Genomic DNA, 19,218 nt, shown 5'->3' on the forward strand with positions numbered 1-19,218 from the left:
CGCAGAAACGGTGAGCCGGTGTGATTTACTTTCTGCGACTAAAGGCAGCCACCTGAGGACCTCTTCGCTCAGCCAGTTTGTAGAGCAGGTGAAGGCAGGTGGAAGGGGACGCGTCGTCACCGGCTGGGGTCTCAAACGTCAGGAGCTGAGGTACGACAAAACAAGGTTGTGGAAAGTCTCTCTCAAAGGGAAGTTGTGGCTATAGTGGGCACGGACCGCGGAACCGGTAGGGCCGCGGCCCTACCTACTTTTGATGATCAAACATGTAAAATAATATATATAAATAAAATAAAATTATTCAATAGTGTTTTTTTTCAAATGCACAGTAGTCTATGGCAGCAGCATCATTCTCCAATGAGAATGCAGGTCCACTAGGTTCTGCAAAAGCTTTTTCCCTGCTGCCATCAGACTGTTGAACTGCTGAAGTATAAAAGTGTACCACACTAGATTCGCCGATTTGCACATTTGCACATTTGCACATTGTATCGTATCCTGCAAAATTGATGCTGCACCTTAACCGGAAACGTACTGCAAAACTGTGTACAATGCAACTGTCTACTTTTAAATCACTGCTGCACCCTACTGCATATTTGTCTACATTTGGTTTACATTGTTTACATTTCAACTGCCTACTGTTCACTGCTGCACTTTATCCGGAAGTAAATTGAAATTTATCCTGTAAGTGACTGCGATTGATCACTGCACTTTATCCTGTACTGTAATTCACTACAAGGTATCCTGTAGAGTTACTGCAATATTTCTGAGCTGTGTGAAAACGAAATTTCGTTCTGTATGCACTCTGTGTATACAAAATGACAATAAAGAAAGTCTAAGTCTAAGTCTAAGTCTAAGAAAGCGATAAATCATCCCATCTAAAAATGTATTGGCTGATTGTGTCATGTGATGTAAACAAATGTTTTCCCACCTCTGCACTGCTTATGACCGCTACTTCGTTAGCTTCGTTAGCTTAGTTAGCTTAGTTAACAGTGTCCACTGCAAGTGCTGAGAGGTGTTTCTCATCCCTCCGTCGTATCAAGACCTATCTGAGATCAACAATGACCCAGAAAAGACTAAATAACTTGATGTGCGCCCACACACACAGGGATCTTTTGACCACAGTGGATGCTTTGAGGATAGCCAGGGACTTCATCCAGCTTAATGACAGACGGAGACACTTTTTCAGGAATATTTAGAGCAGGGGTGAGTTTGACTTTTCTTTTTAAAGTATTTTTATTCTGCAAATATTGTTTTAGCTGTAATATAATGATTGTAAGTGGAAATAAATCCGGGGCGTGTGTGCTGGAACGTCAGAAAAAAAGTTAAATAAAAATTCGGTGCCGATTTTAATTATAACATGGTAGACACGTTTATCATGCTCAGGGACCACAGCCTATGAGAAAGCAATAAATTCTGGTGTCTAAAAATGGATTGGCTTGTCTTGTGTCATGTGACGCAAATCAGTTGCGTGATCAAGGGGATGCTGGTGTTTTATGTGTATGCGGGCGCGTGCGTATGTGATGGGTAGTGGTATTGTGAGTATTGCCTGATGGGCCCTGCCAATTTGAAATGCGTTCCGTGGTCCATGATAGTGGATGGAGGAGCTTGACACTGACCTCGGTGTACTGGATTCCTCTTTGGCTGCCGCCGACAGGAGGTCCAGAAGGGAACAGACACTCTACGAACTCCATCTGGTTTAGGGAGATGTCCGTCCTGAAGGTGCGCAGGCTGGACCCCTGACAGTGCTCATAGCTTATCTTCAAACCCTGACCGACAAACCTGCAAAACGTTGGCCCGTGGTTAGGTACCCGGATTGTCACCTACTCAAAGGGAAGGATAAAATCCACTTCAAACAACGCGTACCGTAGATGATCATGGGGACAAGCCTGATCAAACGTCGAACGCGACTGAAGGAAAGCATCCGCAGAAAGCTGGCCCGGACCCTGAGCGCTGAAGAAATGTCCAGCCACGGCGCCGACGGCGCTCGGGGCGGCATGCGGCGGCGGCAGCGGGTCGATGTGGAGGACGGAGACGGCGAAGCCGCTCAGCGACAACTTTAACACCAACTCTGGCCTCGACTCATCGCCGTGCGTTTTGGATGAATGCGCTGAAAATTAAAAACAATTCCCAGACACAGACAAGCTGATATCAGATAAATTAAGAATAAAATAGAAACTATTATCAGAAAAAACGACAAACAAACAACCAACAGCTGTTACAAGGTAAAATGCACCAGGTATCCATCAGTGTATAAGGACGCTTACAGGCTTGTCTGAGCAGTTTCTGAGGGAGCTGTGAGTCTCGTGACTGGGCGGAGGATTCACTCGTCCGCTTCTCTCTTTGTCGTGGTACCTCCATATAGTCATCCCACACAGCCTTAAAAACACAGGCAGATATCCATGTTGACAAAACCCATCTCAAGGTTGTTGTCATGACACATTTCAGAATCCAGGTAGTTCTGGACGACAGAAAACTTTAAAAAACCAGCATAAAAGTAGACTTCAAAACTCAACAACACAGACAATCTGGCCTAAGATTCAATTCAATTTTATTTATATAGAGCCAATTCATGAAACATGTCATCTCGAGGCACTTTACAAAGTCAAAATCAATCAGATTATACAGATTGGTCAAAAATTTCCTATATAAAAGGGAACCATTTGATTGCTTCAAACTCCCGACAAGCAGCATTCACTCCCTTTATGAAGACGGAAAAGAGATTGCTAACAGTTGTGTGAACTTGATTTGTGTTAAACATATTTGCACTTTTTTAACAAACTGATTTGTACATTAATACATTGCTAGCTGAGAAACGGGTCATTTTAATCCACAATGTCCTGCAATTCTTTAGTGAATTCAGTGTTCAGTTTATATATATTTTAGCTAGCCTTTTAATGTGAAACCTCATTGTGACATTTATAGAAACATTTCAATACATAAAAACATTTTTTTTAGGATAGTTTTAGGTCCATATCGCACAGATTTATGGATGGATGGGTAACCACAGATGAATGTTACAGATGCCCAGCTGGGTGGAAAAAAATCACTTTAATAAACACTTTTTTTATAACTTTAATAACTGTGAGTACATTGGAGAAGCTTACTGATATATTGCAGCGAGAGTGAAAGAACTCATTACAGGTTTGCTCTGCAGAGAGTCACACAGTTGACATTTATAGTCATGTTGTTTAGAACAAGGATGTGGTCAGTTTCCATCCATACAAAGAAGAATTTCAACTGATAACCCCGAGATAAAGAGGCATTGTTTCCTCATCAGACTTGAATAACAGAAAACAAGGTGTAAGATGTCCTTTTCACCTCTTTAACACTAATCCGAGCTAAATTTGTAAGATAAGATAAATCTCTATTGTCATGGTACCAACTTGTAATGTGTACGTTTGTAGTAGCAAAATAAAACCGGTCAAGCGACTCATGTAAGGTATATACAGAAACTAACAAAAGGCTATGTTCAGAATAAAATGGTGCACAAATAGTGCAGCAATAATAAGGGAAATAAAACTACAACGTGGCCCACTTCAAGTGAGTGAGGTACATTGCAAGAAGGGAGCCAAAAGTAAAATCTTCTTGGAATTAGTGGATTTTTCCTTGATTTGAGCAGCTAAATAAGAATGAATATTTTTACCACTAAAATAACATAATTAGATTTACAGCACTTGAAATAAGATGACGGAAATGAATTATACGTATTTTAGGTGCAAAGTCTTTTTCCATTGGCAGATAATCTTATTTACCTGCTCAAATCAAGGAAAAATACACTAATTTTAAGAAAATATCACTTACTTTTAGTTCCTTTTTGCAGTGTATTGATTAGAGATATAGGTCTACAGAGTGTACAGTAGGCGGCTAAGTACACAGCGCTCTGGAGAGAAACCAATCAGAAAGAAAGTTTTTTTTACACAGTAATATGTTTTTCTTCCATTTATATCCAAACCTTTAAAATACTTAAAGGGGCCACAACCTCAAATTTCATTTTTCTGAGGTTATGGGGGTATAATATAATCTGTTATGCACTGATGAGGCCGTGTGAATGTAAAGAGCGGGTACCAAAGGTTCTGCTAATGGCCAGTCAGCTTTCTTTAGGTGGTGCTTTCGTTATTTTTCATGAAATAATATGCAGCAACATCAACTGCATGAAATGGTTAATGCAGCGACGTCATGGCACCTTTAAATCACATTCCAGACTTTTATCGGGCGGTGTAGGAACCCCGAGGATGATGCTGACGATGGGAAAAGGGCGATGCGTTTGTAATTAGACAAGAGAAAAAAACATTAAAATTTGGGACTCACTGCATTTCCAGATGGAGACTCTACAGGTGAGGCGGAGTAGTTGCTGTTGAGAGACAGGTCCAAGTCGACTGTGGGCGGTTCTCCAAGAGGAGGGAGGGATGATAAGCTGTGAGACATGTCCATGTCAGCCATGGAGAAGAACACATCGTCTACAAAAACAAACAAAATAACAGTTTTTATTAAATAAAAAGGTGCCATTTTCTGTTTAAGACTCATTTATATTCAAAGGTCCTGCCTAACTTAATGACAGCTACGTGTTTCCCTTTTCTAAACATCATAAGGCATTTACAACAAAGCACACGCAAAATAAAATAAAGTGTACTACACTGTTTGAACTGTATACAATTGTCAGATACAGAGAGATTGATTCCAACCTCGACTCGACACAGTTCTGGTGGTCTGGCTGTCAAAGAGGTCTGGGTCTGCTCCGGGAGCGGCGCCGTCTTTCTTCAGACACCGGTTCAGTTCCAAATGGAGACGATACTCATCCTCCTGTTGCATGGGACGGTTTTTTCTGTCCTTACTCCATTCCTGCGCACCTTGATGGGAAAAACGAGAATCACTCTAATAAGTTATTTCAGGACACACCGTCACGGTTTAGGCCCCGTTCTTCTTTTCCTCTACGCTCTCACCTCCAGAAGAAAAAGCTCCAAACAAATCCAAGAGTAGATGAACTTGGCGCGGGGACAGCAGCACAAGCACCGTATCAATGTGTCCAACAACATCCAACTGAGAAGCAGAAGAGTAGACTGTTAGTATCACTTACAAAAACTACAGAATTAGTAAATAAAAACGTATTCACATTGCTCGTAATTAGGTTAATTTACCTTTGCACCAGGCAGGGCCAGGTTGTTTTTCAGGGTGAGGGACAGCTCAATTTTACCACTGAGGCTTCCAACTTGGACAGTCTCAAAGGGTGCTGTGGAGGACGGCGGCTCTGTGAACTGTGGATGAGGCTCGCATATGATTTTGGGATTCCAGCTGGGGGAGAGCTTTGGCTCGGTCTCCTGCAGAATAAGAGGCGCGCGTGTTAAAAACCGGGTTCAGGCCCAACTCCCAGGTAGCTGAAATACTCCAGACACCAACCGAAGGGGTGGGTGAGGACCGGCAGTCGCGAGACACGACTGAGAACTCGTCCCAGAATACAGAGATTCCTTCCATCTGCATGTTTTTGTGGGCGAAAGTGGTCGGCTGGTGCACATTTACACTCGGGCTCTCTTCCCCCGTTTCGTCGCAGTACACGATCCTGTGTTCACACGTACAAAATGCAGTTACCTCAACATCGGCCCGCTGCAAGATAATCAGGATTTGCTTCTGTATAATCTACTGCACTGCAAAAACGGAACTTAAAATAAGTAAAATGTTCTTAAAATTTGTGTATTTGTCCTTGATTTGAGCAGGTAAATAATATGATTTGCCAATGGAACAAGATTTTTGCACTTAAAATAGGAACAATTCATCTCCATCATCTTATTTCAGGTGCAGGATGTCTAATTATCTTATTTTAGGGGTCAGAATACTCATTCCATTGACAAATAATCTTATTTACATGCTCAAATCAAGGACAAATACACTAACTTTAAGAACATTTTACTTATTTCTAGATCAGTTTTTGCAGTGTGAACTGTGTGTATTTAGGAAGCGGGGCCGTGTCCGACCACTTGTCTGAGGTGTTGATTATCAAAAGTATTCACACCACTTGAACATTTATCCTGTTTCAGCTTCAAACTTCAATGTGTTGTGTTTTTTTTTCAGATGTTATGTGATAAACCAGCTCAAAGTATAGCATAATTGAGAGGTGGAGGAGGGGAAAGAAAATGATACAGGGTTTTCAAAGCCAATTTGGAATAATAATCTGAAAAGTGTGGCATGCATATCTATTTAGCTCGCTTTATACCCAAATGCTGCACAACTATTTGCATTCAGAAGTAGCCTAATAAATAAATGTACTTCTGTGAAGGCCTCAGACTATTGCAAGAGAACATTGGTGAACAAATAGCATCATAATGGTCAAAACCCACAGCAAAAAGCTGAGAAGTTTACAGCATGGTTATATTATAAAACAATATTCCCAAGCTTTGAACATCTCAGAGAGTACTGTTCAATCCCCGATCCAAAGAAATTGAAAAACTATGGCACGACGGTAAAGATACTGCCGCCCACCTAAACTTAAAAGCTGGGCAAGGAGGGCATTGATGAGAGAAGCAGATAAGAGGGCTATGGTAACTCTGGAGGAGCTGCAAAGATCCTCAGCTCAGCTGTGAGAACCTGTTGACAGAATAACTCTTGATAATCTACTCCAGACACCTGGCCTTCATTGAAGAGTAGCAAGAAGAAAGTCGTTGCTGACCAGAGGACATCAGAAATCTGGTTAAATGTTTAACATAAGCCATGTAAGTAACAGCGAAAGGCAAGGAAGGGGTTCTGGTTAGATGAGGGCAAAAGTAGAACAATTTGGCCTACATGCCAAACCTTAAGCGTGGAGAGAAATTTACACGGTACGCTACCCTAAACACCAAACCCACCGTAAAAAGTGGTGGTGTCAGCATCTTTTCTTTTTTTTTAGCAGAGCCAGGTTAACAAGTCAGAGCGCATGAGAAGTTTGGTGGAAAAGAAACATACAGGATGATGACCTGAAATATATCAGATGACCCCTCTATTCCAGAGCTACAATGAAGTAGTTTTTATCAAGTATAATCAAGTGTTAAAATGGCTTATTTAAACTCCTAAAATCCAGAACCTGTGACAACAAGACTTGAATATTATTGTTCAGACACAATCTGAGCTATTTTTGTAAAAAAGAATGGACAAAAAAGACAAATACACCGAAATGCCTGCAGTTGTAACAAGAGAGTAGCCTCGTGAGACCATCCTGATCTCGCGAGATTTCAAGGTTTCACTCGCAGATCAGTCTGGCTACTCTCCGTTAAAGAAAATTTGGAGCCGTTCACCAAACGAACGTCCAATCAGCGTTGGCTTTGAGGCGGGTTGAGGTGTGACGCAACGAGGAGCGCGTCAGTTCAGTCTAAAGAACATGGCGGCTTCAGCCGATGAAACTAGCGTTAGCGTGGCTATCGAGCAAGTTTTATCGGAATTACAGAGTATTTCTCTGCTGAGCTAACGAGCCTTTACCTGCAGCATCAAGAGTAGCTTGGCTTGTGGTTGTGTTTTCGTCGTCGCTCGTAACAGAGTGACGACGAATCTGATTGGTTCATTTGGCCCGTCTATCACCAACATAGGCCAATCAGCTGACCAGTATTTTCGCCCCTTCCCAAAGTTACTTCAACGGAAGGTTTCCAGATGGATATGCGGAGCAAATCTATCTGGCGGAGTCAGGTAAACAAGAGAGGTGTTTCTAAAATAAATGACATACGGGGGTGAATACAAATGCATATAGTACTTTTTGCATTTTCATTTGTACAAAATTATGAAGACAGTGTATTATTTCCTTTAAGTATATAGTTTTGGTCTATCACTTAAAAAAAAAAACAACACATTGAAGGTTGTGGTTTTTAACGGCATGCAGAAAATATGAAGAGGTGTGGATAATTCACCAGAGCTGGGAAATATCCTTGTGTGTCACCGACGCAGCTACTTACTTCCTGATTCGAATTTCAAGCGCAATTCCAGTTTTAGAATTTTCTGGAATGTGTTCGACTCGGAGAACGGTCTCCAGAAACGTCACTTTGACTCGTCGCAGAACTGCAGGACAGCAAAAAGAACCCAAAGCGCTTGACCGCTTTTTCTATTTTTCCACCAAATTCGATGGATGCCGACAAAAGAGTGGAGATGTAACATACCTGTTTCTATTGTCTCTGCAAATTTCTCTAATCCTTCAAAAGGCTGAAAGCTTTCTCCCATGTCATCGGTGAGTTTTTGACTCAGGCATTCCTTGGCAAGCTGCATGCTGCTTGTCATGAAACTGGACCAGTACATGGGCTCCGTACCAGACGCTGGAGGAGTGACAATAATCTCATACGTTAAAAAGGTGGCATGTTTACTTTGGCCCCTTCCACTAACAACACTCTTTCAAGCATATGATGTAGACAGACATGTTAGTATCTCCTTACCCGCTCTAGGTCTCGGCCTTAGCACCATCTCCAAACCCTTGACCTCCAGGGCGCAGTTTTCCTGTAGCAGCGTTGCCCATGGAACGGTCAGAGATATTGTCTGGATGAAGCCTGCGATCACCTCAAAAGGGGCATCCGCTGTCTCTAGGAGCTCATTTAGAGACTGCAGGACAAGATGGAAAGCATTTTAGTTTGAGCTTACAGTTTTATTTGCCAATTCCACTTTTTCCACTCTAACACATTTAAAAAAAAAAAAATGTGGCTGCGTGATTTTTGACATTGAATCTGACAGGAAAAGGAAGCGTTACAACATTATCTCCCCATATATGCATCAAAGCATACGTCCCAAACTTATATTGGATTTGTATTAACCTTAAAAAAAAGTGTTTCTATAAGTACGTGCTTTTGACTGATGCATTTATAGACCAATAAGTGTACATGTTCAGATTTCAGTATCTGGCCTGCCAATAACCAATCACAGATGGCCAAATTTTGATCTCTGATTGGTGCGTCCTAACTAATATGTATCTTTATTATACAGCTCTGTATAATTGTTAGACTATCGTCCTAATTATTTTGCTGCATGTACACCAACCCTCACACTCGCCACAAACAAACTAAACATTTTGGTACTAAATTGAATGAAATTTTATTTGTTACATCTTAGATAGGGCGTCTGTGTCTTGATGGGTTGAGCAGTCGTCTTGCAGTCGAGAGGTTGTGGGTTTGATTCCGGCTTCCCCTTGTTACACTTAACCCCGAATTGCCTACCGAGCTGCGTATCGGTGTATGAATGTGTGCCGTTAGTGAGAGCGATTGGGTGAATGTACGGTTTACAGCGCTTTGAGTGGTCAGTATGACTGGAAAAGCACTGTATAAGTTCAGTCCATTTACCATTCAGTCCATTAGATCACATTAAAATTAACTGTTTATGAATCATAAAATGTACCTTTCTATTTTTGAATAGAAAGGTATGAATTTGGTGAGCTATATTTCTAAATCAAGCTGGAAAAAGAGCCAGATCTACCTCAGCTACTATGCATTGCAGTGTCACAGCTTAATTCTTATCTTCCACATTTCACCAAAATAAATGCACCTAGAACAGTAAAGGTAACACAACACATACCCATTTATCCAGCGGCACTTGTGCAAGGGACCCAGTGCCTTGATAAAGATCAAGGCTGAGCTGATCCAAGCTCAGTTTCTCCTGCAGGAAATTCCCCAGGTACCGATGCAGGAGGTACCTGCAGGCCCGCTTTTTGATGGACTCTGAAAACGGCCAGGGCATCTTGACCTGGTGGCTGGACAGCGCGGTGGTGACGGAGGCGGCTTTGAGACTGTGTGACTGCTGCGCTGGGGTTATGGAGACGGCTATGAAGGAACCACCGATGCTACAGTCGTGTCATCCCGTCGACCTGAAGATGCTGAAGGAAAACTGTGAGCTCAGACATCCTTCACATCCCAGGATCTGGGACACGTCGGAGGATGTGTTGACACTCAGAGATGTGTGTTGGAATTGATCCGACTCCAGTTTGCTGCGCCTACATAAAGGACACACAGAAGACCACCGCCACCATTGGTAATCTGACACCAAAACATGTGACTTAACTAAATTATTGACAAAAAAATAATCATAAACAAGAAGTTTTCTTAACTGCTTAGGTAGGTTTAATGAACGGCACAGATCGAAAGTGACATGATAACAGAATGACTTCGAAATAAAGACATTATGACGCCTGTGTGAGTATAGGTATGTACCTCTCTCCCCAAAATTCACAAATCTGCTTGCGAAATACCCGTTAGCGTCTCAGAAATAGATTAAAATAAATCTATGTCGGGCCTTCGCTTTGTTGATAAAACAAGCACAGCTGTCGTTGATCGACAGGGCATGTGCTTTAGACAAAGGCAAGTGATTTAGCTAACTAGCCGGCCGGTGACTGATGTTTAGCAACTCATGAGCAAAGCGAACACACTGAAGCATGTAGCTTAGCCGGCCGGTGGCTAACGTCGAGCTAAGGTTATAGCATTGAGCTAGTTAGCCAATGTAGCTAAGCTAAAGCCCAATATTTCCTTTTTTATAAGCCCTTTTACGTTAAATTAGTGATTATAAATACGCTGAAAGCAAACATATCCATCACGCATGGTTAAATTTAAGTGGTTAATAAGCTTAAAAAGAAGAGAATAACGCAGCACGTAAGTTACCCTCTGATTGAGTTGTTTACAAACACTTTCATGACTTCGCACCAATGGATAATGCTGCATTCAAGACACCTCGGAAATACGAAAAAGCAACTAAAAAAATATTTCATGTTATACAGCGAAATAAACCACACGATTCTCAAAAGACTAGAAGGAATACACACCATTCTCTTTTGATATTTTATTTTACTTGTTATCATCCTTTTATTCCTCAATTTTAGACAGCTTTGATGATTCAACTGCCTGTGAAAGCAGCATAATCACAAGCAAGAACGCGCTCAGGAGTGGGATTAGGTCGTGATGTCATAACGTGGGGGTGGGACTGTTATGCTCGTGTGGTACATCTTTTTAATGATACAGACTCCTGCCAAGCTTTTATCGGGTCACTATTTTTCAATAAAATAAGAAAAGAGTGCAGATAGATTTTACCCTCGGTTTAGTTTGTAATAAATCCGTTTTTAATTAAGGTTAGAGAGAAACTGATCGGAGTGATCCCTCTCCACGCAGAGCAGCTCCGAGAGGAGGCTGGAAGCTTCTACAAGCCGGAAGAAGACAACTAACGAGGAGGTGAGGAAAAACAAACGCAGTTTACCTCGTCAAAATGGATTCGTGATTTTTAAATCACGCCACGGCTCTTTAATTGGCTTTAAATCATGTGTACATCCATGTTTTAAACATTCACAGTTGCCAAAAATAACATTTAAGTGTCCCGTTATCTTTAATCCCTTAATAGTTGATTTAGCCTCACTTTTAAATCGGAAACAGTTGATTAGTATACAAAACTACATCCCTCAAAGAAAATTTATACGAAATATAAAACCTGTTTCAGTTTATTTACGTTCCTGTTGAAATATCTGTCTCCTCTTTTGATGTCCACCACCAGATGTCGCAGTTTTTGTTCTAAACATCTACTGTATGTTGGGCGGAAATAAACAGCGAATGCAATTTACACTTTAATATAACCGTAATTACAGTACATTACGTTATGTATATGATTATTGTACATAAGTATTTCAATATTATTATTCAAATGCTTATGTAAATACATTTCTTGCTGGATAATACCAGGAAGTAATAATTTAGTATGATTCTAATCGACACTAAGTATAAAAATTATAAAGAAAGCTAAAATAAAGTATTCTCTGCTGAATTTGAGGAAAACGTATTATATTTGGCCTTCTAACATATTTTTGTTAAATAAATAACAAAGTAATGAATATGTTTTCCTAAGTATATTTGGCAATAAAATTTTATAATTGGCAATCTAAATCAGACTGGATGTGGCCCGGGTTTTTACTAGCATATTGAGTATGCAGCTAAATTTCTGTTTTTTGTCTGGGATGTCATCGTATTTACTTTCGAATCTTACAACAACAACAACACCAAACAAAAAAAAAATCATCTTAATTGAAGAAATTAAAATTGTAGGCTACCAATTTAGAAAAGGCACCAGTTTAAGTTGAATAACCTGAATAAACGTGTACGGACTTTATAGAAATCAAAAACAGTCACATCCCTTGAACTCGTTCTTGCAAGTTTTTTGGGGGTATGTTGGAACATTTTGCTCTTTATTTGCCAGGTAGCTCAAGCTCAGTCAGACCTAATTTCAATCAATTTTCAAGTCTTCCCAAAAATTCTCCTTTCTGACTTAGATTTGGACCTTGACTGGGCCATTCCAAGACACGAATATATGTTTTTATGCTTTTATATGAACTACCCCATTGTAGCTCTGACTGTATGATTAGGGTCGAAAGCTGAACCTGTCTCACCTCTCAAGTCTTTTACAATCCATAAAATGTTTACTTCCAGTATTTCCCTGTGTTTAGCTCTTCCCATTAACTCTGACTAGCTTCTATGTCCCTGCTGTCGAAAAGCAGGTGTGCACTAATGTTTGTTGGTCTGTAACATAAAATCTGCTGAACACCAACACCTTGTGAAAACATGTGAAAAAGATTTGGGTTTAGTTGTTTTTTTTCTTCAATATCCCGTATGTATAAAACAGGATGGATTTGTCGCTCAGTCCCTCTATAAAGCTCTAGCAAAGACTATTTAGCAAAGTTCATATGTGGGGCCAAACCAATCAAACTACTTTGAGCAGGGATCACTAACCTTTTTGAAACTGAGAGCTAATTAAGTTTCAGAAGTTTACTGTAATTTACTGCAATTTACCGTGATTTTCCAAGCTGTATGCAAACGAAATTTCCTTCTGTGCGCACTCTGTGCATACAGAATGACAAATAAAGTTGTCTAAGACTAAGTCTAATTCATCGGTACTGTCATACGAATGGCTACCTGTACCGATCTTTGAAGGTCACATTAACTTTACGTAATATAAGTATGTTTTTAATGCTCTTGTCACTTTTAAATCTATGTAAATAAGTATGATTAAAAATGAAGAGCAACTGAATATAATAGCATTTTAAATGCAGCTAGCTGGAGGGTTGTGCTATTTTTTTGAACAGGCTTGAGACCCTTGGGGGCTACCTGGTGCCCGCAGGCACCATGTTGGTGATTCCTGACCTAGAGCAATGACAGTAACTCATACCTGTGTGATCTGATAAGCACAGCGTGTTATATAACGCCGTGGTTTGTTGCGGTTCACTGTGTTTCAACGCGGACGTGATGGGCTCGATGGAGGCTGTGCAGAACCATCGCAGGCACCCAGCAAACCGAGCAAATGATGACGAGGCCAGATGTGAAGCAATTCGCAACTGCTGCTGACGCACACAGAAATGTTAGGTCGAATTACAACCCTGACATAAATGGAGCATGAAAAGTTTCAACTTGTTCAACAAAATGCACAAAACTGTGTAGAAACACAACCCTAGGGTTAGGGTTTATTTAAGTTACAAACTCTGCACAACATTTGCATTTTTTGCACATTTTAGCATCATTGTAGCTCATATATTCACACATTTGCATTTTTTTGCAAATTTTTGCATCATTGCAGCTCATATAGCATTAAAAATGCTTTTGGACTCCTAGTCCTAAAATTGCACAAACAAATGCATTCATGCACAAATGCCCTTGCACAATCCAATCTGTACATAAATAATGTCTCTTTTTTTGTTACATTTCAATTGTTTGTATACTGTATATTTAAAATCTACTGTTTACTTCTAAATCTCTGCTGCACCTAAAACTGTAATTTAACTTCTACTGCGATTTACAAAAGCTGTACGAAACGAAATTTCGTTCTGTACGCACTTTGTGCATACCGAATGACAAATAAAGTTGTCTCTCTCGCTCTCTCTCTAAGTGTATCCTTGGGAAACACAAAGGTTGGCAGCGTATTGCTGCTTAGCCTCATCACTCGGACCAGAAAAAGGAAATTATTTTGTTTTTTTTTCTTGGGCGTATTTTTTGTACCGGGAAGAAAACGACTAAACGTGACAAAAAAACGAGGAAGTACAGCAGCTGAGAGACACCTGTTAAATTGTAACTCCTTTAAAACTGGTTCTACTTTCTTATTCCCAACAGCTGACAAAGATCTTTGTGGTTTAAAAATAGAGGAGGCTGAACAGTCAGATGCCTGTGGTTTACTTCTGCTTTAGGAAAAAGTGACAACCGTCACATTATGATATAGGGGGAAAAAACTGCATCGCAGCACAAAACCCTGTCTTTTCTAACGAAGCTGTTCTCCAAGGTTACTTAATGCAAAGTAGGCACCGGTTTCCTTAGCAATGAAGAACACTACAACCCCCACCCCCTCCTCTGCGCTTGTTTGGATTCACTTTTTAAGGCCAATTTCGACTGCAGAGTCTGTAATTCTGCTGTTCTGTGTTGCAGGAGATGGAGATAGACTGTCCCCCGGAGGAGTCCATAACGTCCACCTTCGACGAGGACTCAGTCGACCTGGGAGACGTCAAGGACATGAGGTTGGAGGCGGACGCGGTCGTCAACGACGTTCTCTTCGCCGTGAACGAAATGCACGTCTCGCAAAGCCTCACCAGCGCGTCGGACGTGGCCTACATCAACGTGGAGACGAGGGAGGGGAATCGCTACTGCCTGGAGCTGACGGAGGCCGGCCTCAGGGTAGGAGACACCCGGACAGAGGCGTTGGGTTTTTTATTTTATTGACCTTCTCTAAAAAAGAACTAACTAAACTTCTCCTTGAACAGGTGGTGGGCTATGCTTTTGATGAGGTGAACGAGGAGCTCAACACCCAGTATCACGAGACCGTTTACTCGCTCCTGGACAAGCTCAGTCCTGGATACAGGGAAGCGTTTGGGAACGCTCTGCTGCAGCGGCTGGAAAGATTGAAGCAAAACGGACAGTAGAAGGAACAAAGAGCATGTGGGTCACACTTGGATACTAAACAATAACACCCAAGTTAATATGTTGACCCATTATGCGATAGCCAATAGTTGCCACTAAAATGAAGGCTACGGAGCCCTTCTAACCTAGTATAGCTCTAAATTTCTTAACATTGAATGACTTCATGTTATTTAGGTTTAGGGACTGCTGCACATTGGCTCTGTGGGATCTGTTGCAACAGTGTGCTGTTTACTTTAAGGCAGAAATATCACATTTCTTCCACATGTTATAACTATAAGTGAAAACAAATCTGCTCCTCATCAAAAAGATGCAAAAAGAAGCAGAGAGCGGCATTATTTTCATCTGACTTCCTCATCTGCTTGTAATAAACGTCTGCCTGGATATCTGCTCAAATATTTCCCAACCACTTTTTATTATTTAGTCTCTGTCTCTACGAAGGAGCCATTTTAAAGAAAATTGCCTTAATGAATGTGTTTTTAGAAGAAAGCTACTAAAGTTAGATGATAATTATTTGCTGAGATTAGTTTTAAACAAAACCCATTAAACAGCAGTTTGAGCGGGAAACTCAAACGGCTGTCAATCCAACTCAAGTTAATTTAGATACGTTTTGCTCATTGTTAATGTTTGCGTCTTAACTTGCATTTTAAGCTGCACAAAAACTCTTGATGTTTTTTTTTTTATTTTTTTTTTTATTGAATCTCATGGTTCTGCCAGAAAGCACAGCATTTATTGATCTTCAGGAAGGACTTTTAGAGCTGCTTTAAACATTTTTTTACTGTACATATAACCTGTGTCATAACCTAGTCATAATCCTTCAGTGTTATGAATTAGACTGAGAAGAGACCTCTTCCCTCACTGCATTTATACATTCCCGTCCTTGTTGTTGCCCTTTTACGATCAATAAAGCCTCTGAAATGCGTCAAGTGTCTTGATCCTTTGATGAAAATGTCTCTGTAGAGATGGGCTGAAGTTCAACGTGTGCAGCAGGCTGCTTCATATCTTATTCGGTTCACTGAATTACAGTTTCTGTTTGGGGCCCGCATCGTTGATTATAGTTTCCTGCTGTGCCGCTGAAACTTTTCCCACGCTAGGCTTGGCAAGAATAACATTTCAGTGGCCAATTAATGCCTAGAAACAATCCTTCCAAATATCCAGAGTTCATAGTGTAGTTTGTATTCGGTTTTTTTTATCTCCAGTTCAACAAAACAAAAAACTAAAAAAACAGTTGGATTTTATTTGCAAATCTTTGACTTGACAAATATCACAATTTCATTAAATCAGTCTAACTTGTTACATAGATTCACACAGTGACATATTTGAATAATCTTCTTTTAATATTGCTGATAGTGGCTGACAGCTAATCCAAACCTGGAATTCCGTTAATCAGAATACTTAAATATATAAAACAAAACGTCATTTTTTGATACAGAGATGCAGGCCTACTACAAAAATATGATGGTGGTGGTCAGAGGGCCCGTTGGCGCCAATGTATGGCACCCTCCGTTCTGTCAGTCTGCCCCAGGGCTGCTGTGGCTACTAACATAGCTCACCACCATCAGGGTGTGAATGAGTGAATAAATGATGGTAATGTAAAGCGCTTTGGGGTCGTCAGACTTGATGCAACGCTATACACCTGACTCTCTGCCTCTCCGCCCACTCTGACACTTTTTTTCTCTGCTGCCTGCTTGCTTGCATTTTCCTGCCTTTTACTTTTTATCTCTTAGCCAAAACTACAGAAAGTTTGATTTATTTATTTATTTTTTTATCTTCTTCCCCGTGTGGACTATTTTAGTTTTCAAGTAATCCACATAAGATGCCTCTTTACACCCTGGAAAGAATTTGGAGAAGAACCACCCAATACTTTCCCGATACTACAGGAAAGTATCCCAAGAAAAGTGAAACAACGGGCTGTTCGCACAACAAATAATAGGAGTAAACCTGCTGGAAATGTTGGAATTTTGTTATTAAACAGATTCACTCCAACATGAGACCCAGGAGGATCATGACAACAATCAAAGGTATGTCAACAATCTTCGCTCTAAGCTACCAGAGAAAAAAACAAGCCACAGGGCCAAGAACCCTAATATTATGCAATGGATCTGTAAGTGGGATTAAATATTTCTGTAACAAGAAAAACACAGAGGTATTGATTTATAACTCTTCAAACTGTGGCCTGGTGTCTAATGTATCAGACATCCTTCCAAGAACCATGAAAGAACGCCTGACCCTGGAAAAACTCATCGTACAAGCTGAGGCCTTGGGCGGCGCCGCCCAGATAAGAAAATCAGAGGTATTGAAAATAGATGGATGGATGGATGGATGAAAGAGGATTACATTTGTCTGCTCAATTTAGTTGATGGCCTTAATATCAAGGTGTTTCTCACGTGCCCATTAATTGTGGAGATCATCCAAGAGTTCTGATGCTAAACAAAAAAAAAAACATGGAAACAAACAGCTGTAACCTTCACAGACAACTTTAACATCTTTTGGGAGAGGAGACATCTGTTCAACAGAGATGGTTTCGCTCTGAAGAGGTCAGGTGCAAAAGGCCTGATTTCAAACATTGTCTATTCAGTGAAACAAATCAAAACAAATCTCAACTAGTGCCAAAACAAATGATAACCCCTAACAAGCCAAGATAAAGATGCAAAGATGGTAAGATAAAGCCAGAAAGATGACACAGAAAGATACTACATCATAATTACAGGATAATTCATCCCAGATCTCAACAGAACAAAAAGAGGACTCCCCTTTAACTCCCACAGAGAACCCAAAACCTCCATCCCCACGAACACCGGTCCAGACTGCACCCACCTCCCCTTTTTCTCCACAAAGCGCAAATGTTCCCTTTCTGGAATTTTCTCATAACGTGAACTAAGTTTTTAAGATTGGCCTACAGTTGACATCCTCTCCACATAGCCATTCTGACAAACCCAGCGCTGTGACTAAACCAGCCTCTTCCAGACAAACAGGAATAAACAATCGTACTTAAAAGTCATAAACTGTCAGATGCAATCTGCCACAGAGACAACATCAACCACTAAGTCATATAAACTGGCTTTATTAAACATTAGATCTCTGTCAGGAAAATCCCTTTTAATTAATGACTACATTACTGACAATAATCTTGATGTTATGTTTTTAACAGAAAACCAACCCCCTGTCTGTGATATATGTTGATTAGGACTGTTTAATTATTGTGGGAGACTTAAACTTCCACGTTGACAACCCTGAAGACAGAAGTGCAAAAGAACTGTGTGACACGCTTAGAAACTTTAACTTTGCTGTTTAACTCAACATGTTAGACAGCAAGCGCACAAACAGGGACATATTTTAGACTTAATCATCACTAAAGGTCTAAACGTTTCCAAGGTCAATGTAACTGATGTTGCTCTATCTGATTACTTGTTTGTTACCTTTGAAAGCATATTTTCCAGTGACTCATTTAGGCAAAGGGACATAAAAAGAAAGCGCATCTTTAAGGACAATGCCACGCAAACTTTTATCCAAGCTTACTCTGCTACTAGATGAGCTAGTAGATAACATTCATTCTAGTCTCAGATATCATTGATTGCATTAGTCCAGTTAAAGTGTTTTCCGGGAAGAAAAAATCTCTGCGGAGAAATACTCCAGCAGTTAGAAGTGAAAAAAGGGAGTGTCGAAAAGCTGAACGCAGGTGGAGAAAGATTAAACTCCAGATTCCCTGAGACATCTATAAAGAGAGACTTTACAGAAATAACCTACAACTGAAAAATGCAAGAGAATCTTTCTTCTCAGAGATCATCAACAAAAACATTAATAATACTCTTGCCTTATTGGCCATGGTCCACAGGTAAGCAAATCCTCCTGTGTCCGTGACTTCTGAACTCCACTCCACCAGAGCCTGTAATGAATTTGTTAACTTCTTTACTGAGAAAATCCTAAAGATTAGAGGATCAATTTGTACATCCATATCAAGTTCAGAACTAAAGCTGTCTCCAACTAGAACATATCTTGACAAAATGTCCCAATTCAGCCAAATAAACTACAAAAGCTTAGAGCAGATCATTCAGCAGCTAAGTTCCTCCTCCTGCTGCCTTGATGTTCTATCCACAGCTTTCTTTAAGAAAGTTTTGCCTGTCATAGCGTCTGATTTGACTCAGATAATCAACATATCCCTTCTGTCAGGCATTTTCCCCCAGTTCCTTAAAACAGCAATTATCAAACCACTGCTGAAAAAGAACAATTTAGACAAACTTCTACTCCAGAACTACAGGCCCATCTCAAACCTCCCCTTTATCAGTAAGATTATTGAAAAAGCTGTGTTTCAACAATTAAACACCTTCTTAACAACGACCAGCCGCTTTGACGTTTTCCAGTCAGGTTT

At 40.5% G+C, this 19,218-nt stretch overlaps 2 protein-coding genes across 3 annotated transcripts in view; one reads left to right on the forward strand and one right to left on the reverse strand.

Moving 5' to 3' along the window:
- Positions 1-10,646, reverse strand: part of LOC105917349 (autophagy-related protein 2 homolog B) — a 33,554-nt gene extending 22,908 nt beyond the window's left edge. Inside the window, exons 1-14 of one of the 2 annotated variants that reach the window (XM_012852136.3) lie at positions 10,578-10,646; positions 9,502-9,916; positions 8,376-8,538; positions 8,106-8,258; positions 7,905-8,007; positions 5,392-5,551; positions 5,133-5,312; positions 4,938-5,034; positions 4,680-4,844; positions 4,306-4,454; positions 2,262-2,373; positions 1,861-2,104; positions 1,614-1,776; positions 53-145 (exon numbers count right to left, since the gene is read on the reverse strand). In XM_012852136.3, the coding sequence (XP_012707590.2) occupies positions 53-145; positions 1,614-1,776; positions 1,861-2,104; positions 2,262-2,373; positions 4,306-4,454; positions 4,680-4,844; positions 4,938-5,034; positions 5,133-5,312; positions 5,392-5,551; positions 7,905-8,007; positions 8,106-8,258; positions 8,376-8,538; positions 9,502-9,663 (1,944 nt within the window). In that variant the 5' untranslated portion in view covers positions 9,664-9,916; positions 10,578-10,646. Of the gene's footprint in view, positions 1-52; positions 146-1,613; positions 1,777-1,860; positions 2,105-2,261; positions 2,374-4,305; positions 4,455-4,679; positions 4,845-4,937; positions 5,035-5,132; positions 5,313-5,391; positions 5,552-7,904; positions 8,008-8,105; positions 8,259-8,375; positions 8,539-9,501; positions 9,917-10,133; positions 10,411-10,577 lie in introns of those variants that run through there. The other variant, XM_021310420.2, reaches the window with a different exon arrangement.
- Positions 10,647-10,902: 256 nt separating this feature from the next.
- LOC105917333 (gsk3b interacting protein) lies at positions 10,903-15,771 on the forward strand. Its single transcript, XM_012852117.3, has 3 exons — positions 10,903-11,141; positions 14,364-14,609; positions 14,696-15,771. The coding sequence occupies exons 2-3, from the start codon at positions 14,367-14,369 to the stop codon at positions 14,852-14,854; spliced, it is 402 nt and encodes a 133-aa protein (XP_012707571.1). The 5' UTR covers positions 10,903-11,141; positions 14,364-14,366; the 3' UTR covers positions 14,855-15,771.
- Positions 15,772-19,218: the final 3,447 nt, after the last annotated feature.

Source organism: Fundulus heteroclitus, chromosome 19 (genome assembly GCF_011125445.2).
Source record: "Fundulus heteroclitus isolate FHET01 chromosome 19, MU-UCD_Fhet_4.1, whole genome shotgun sequence".
Classification (NCBI taxonomy): domain Eukaryota; kingdom Metazoa; phylum Chordata; class Actinopteri; order Cyprinodontiformes; family Fundulidae; genus Fundulus; species Fundulus heteroclitus.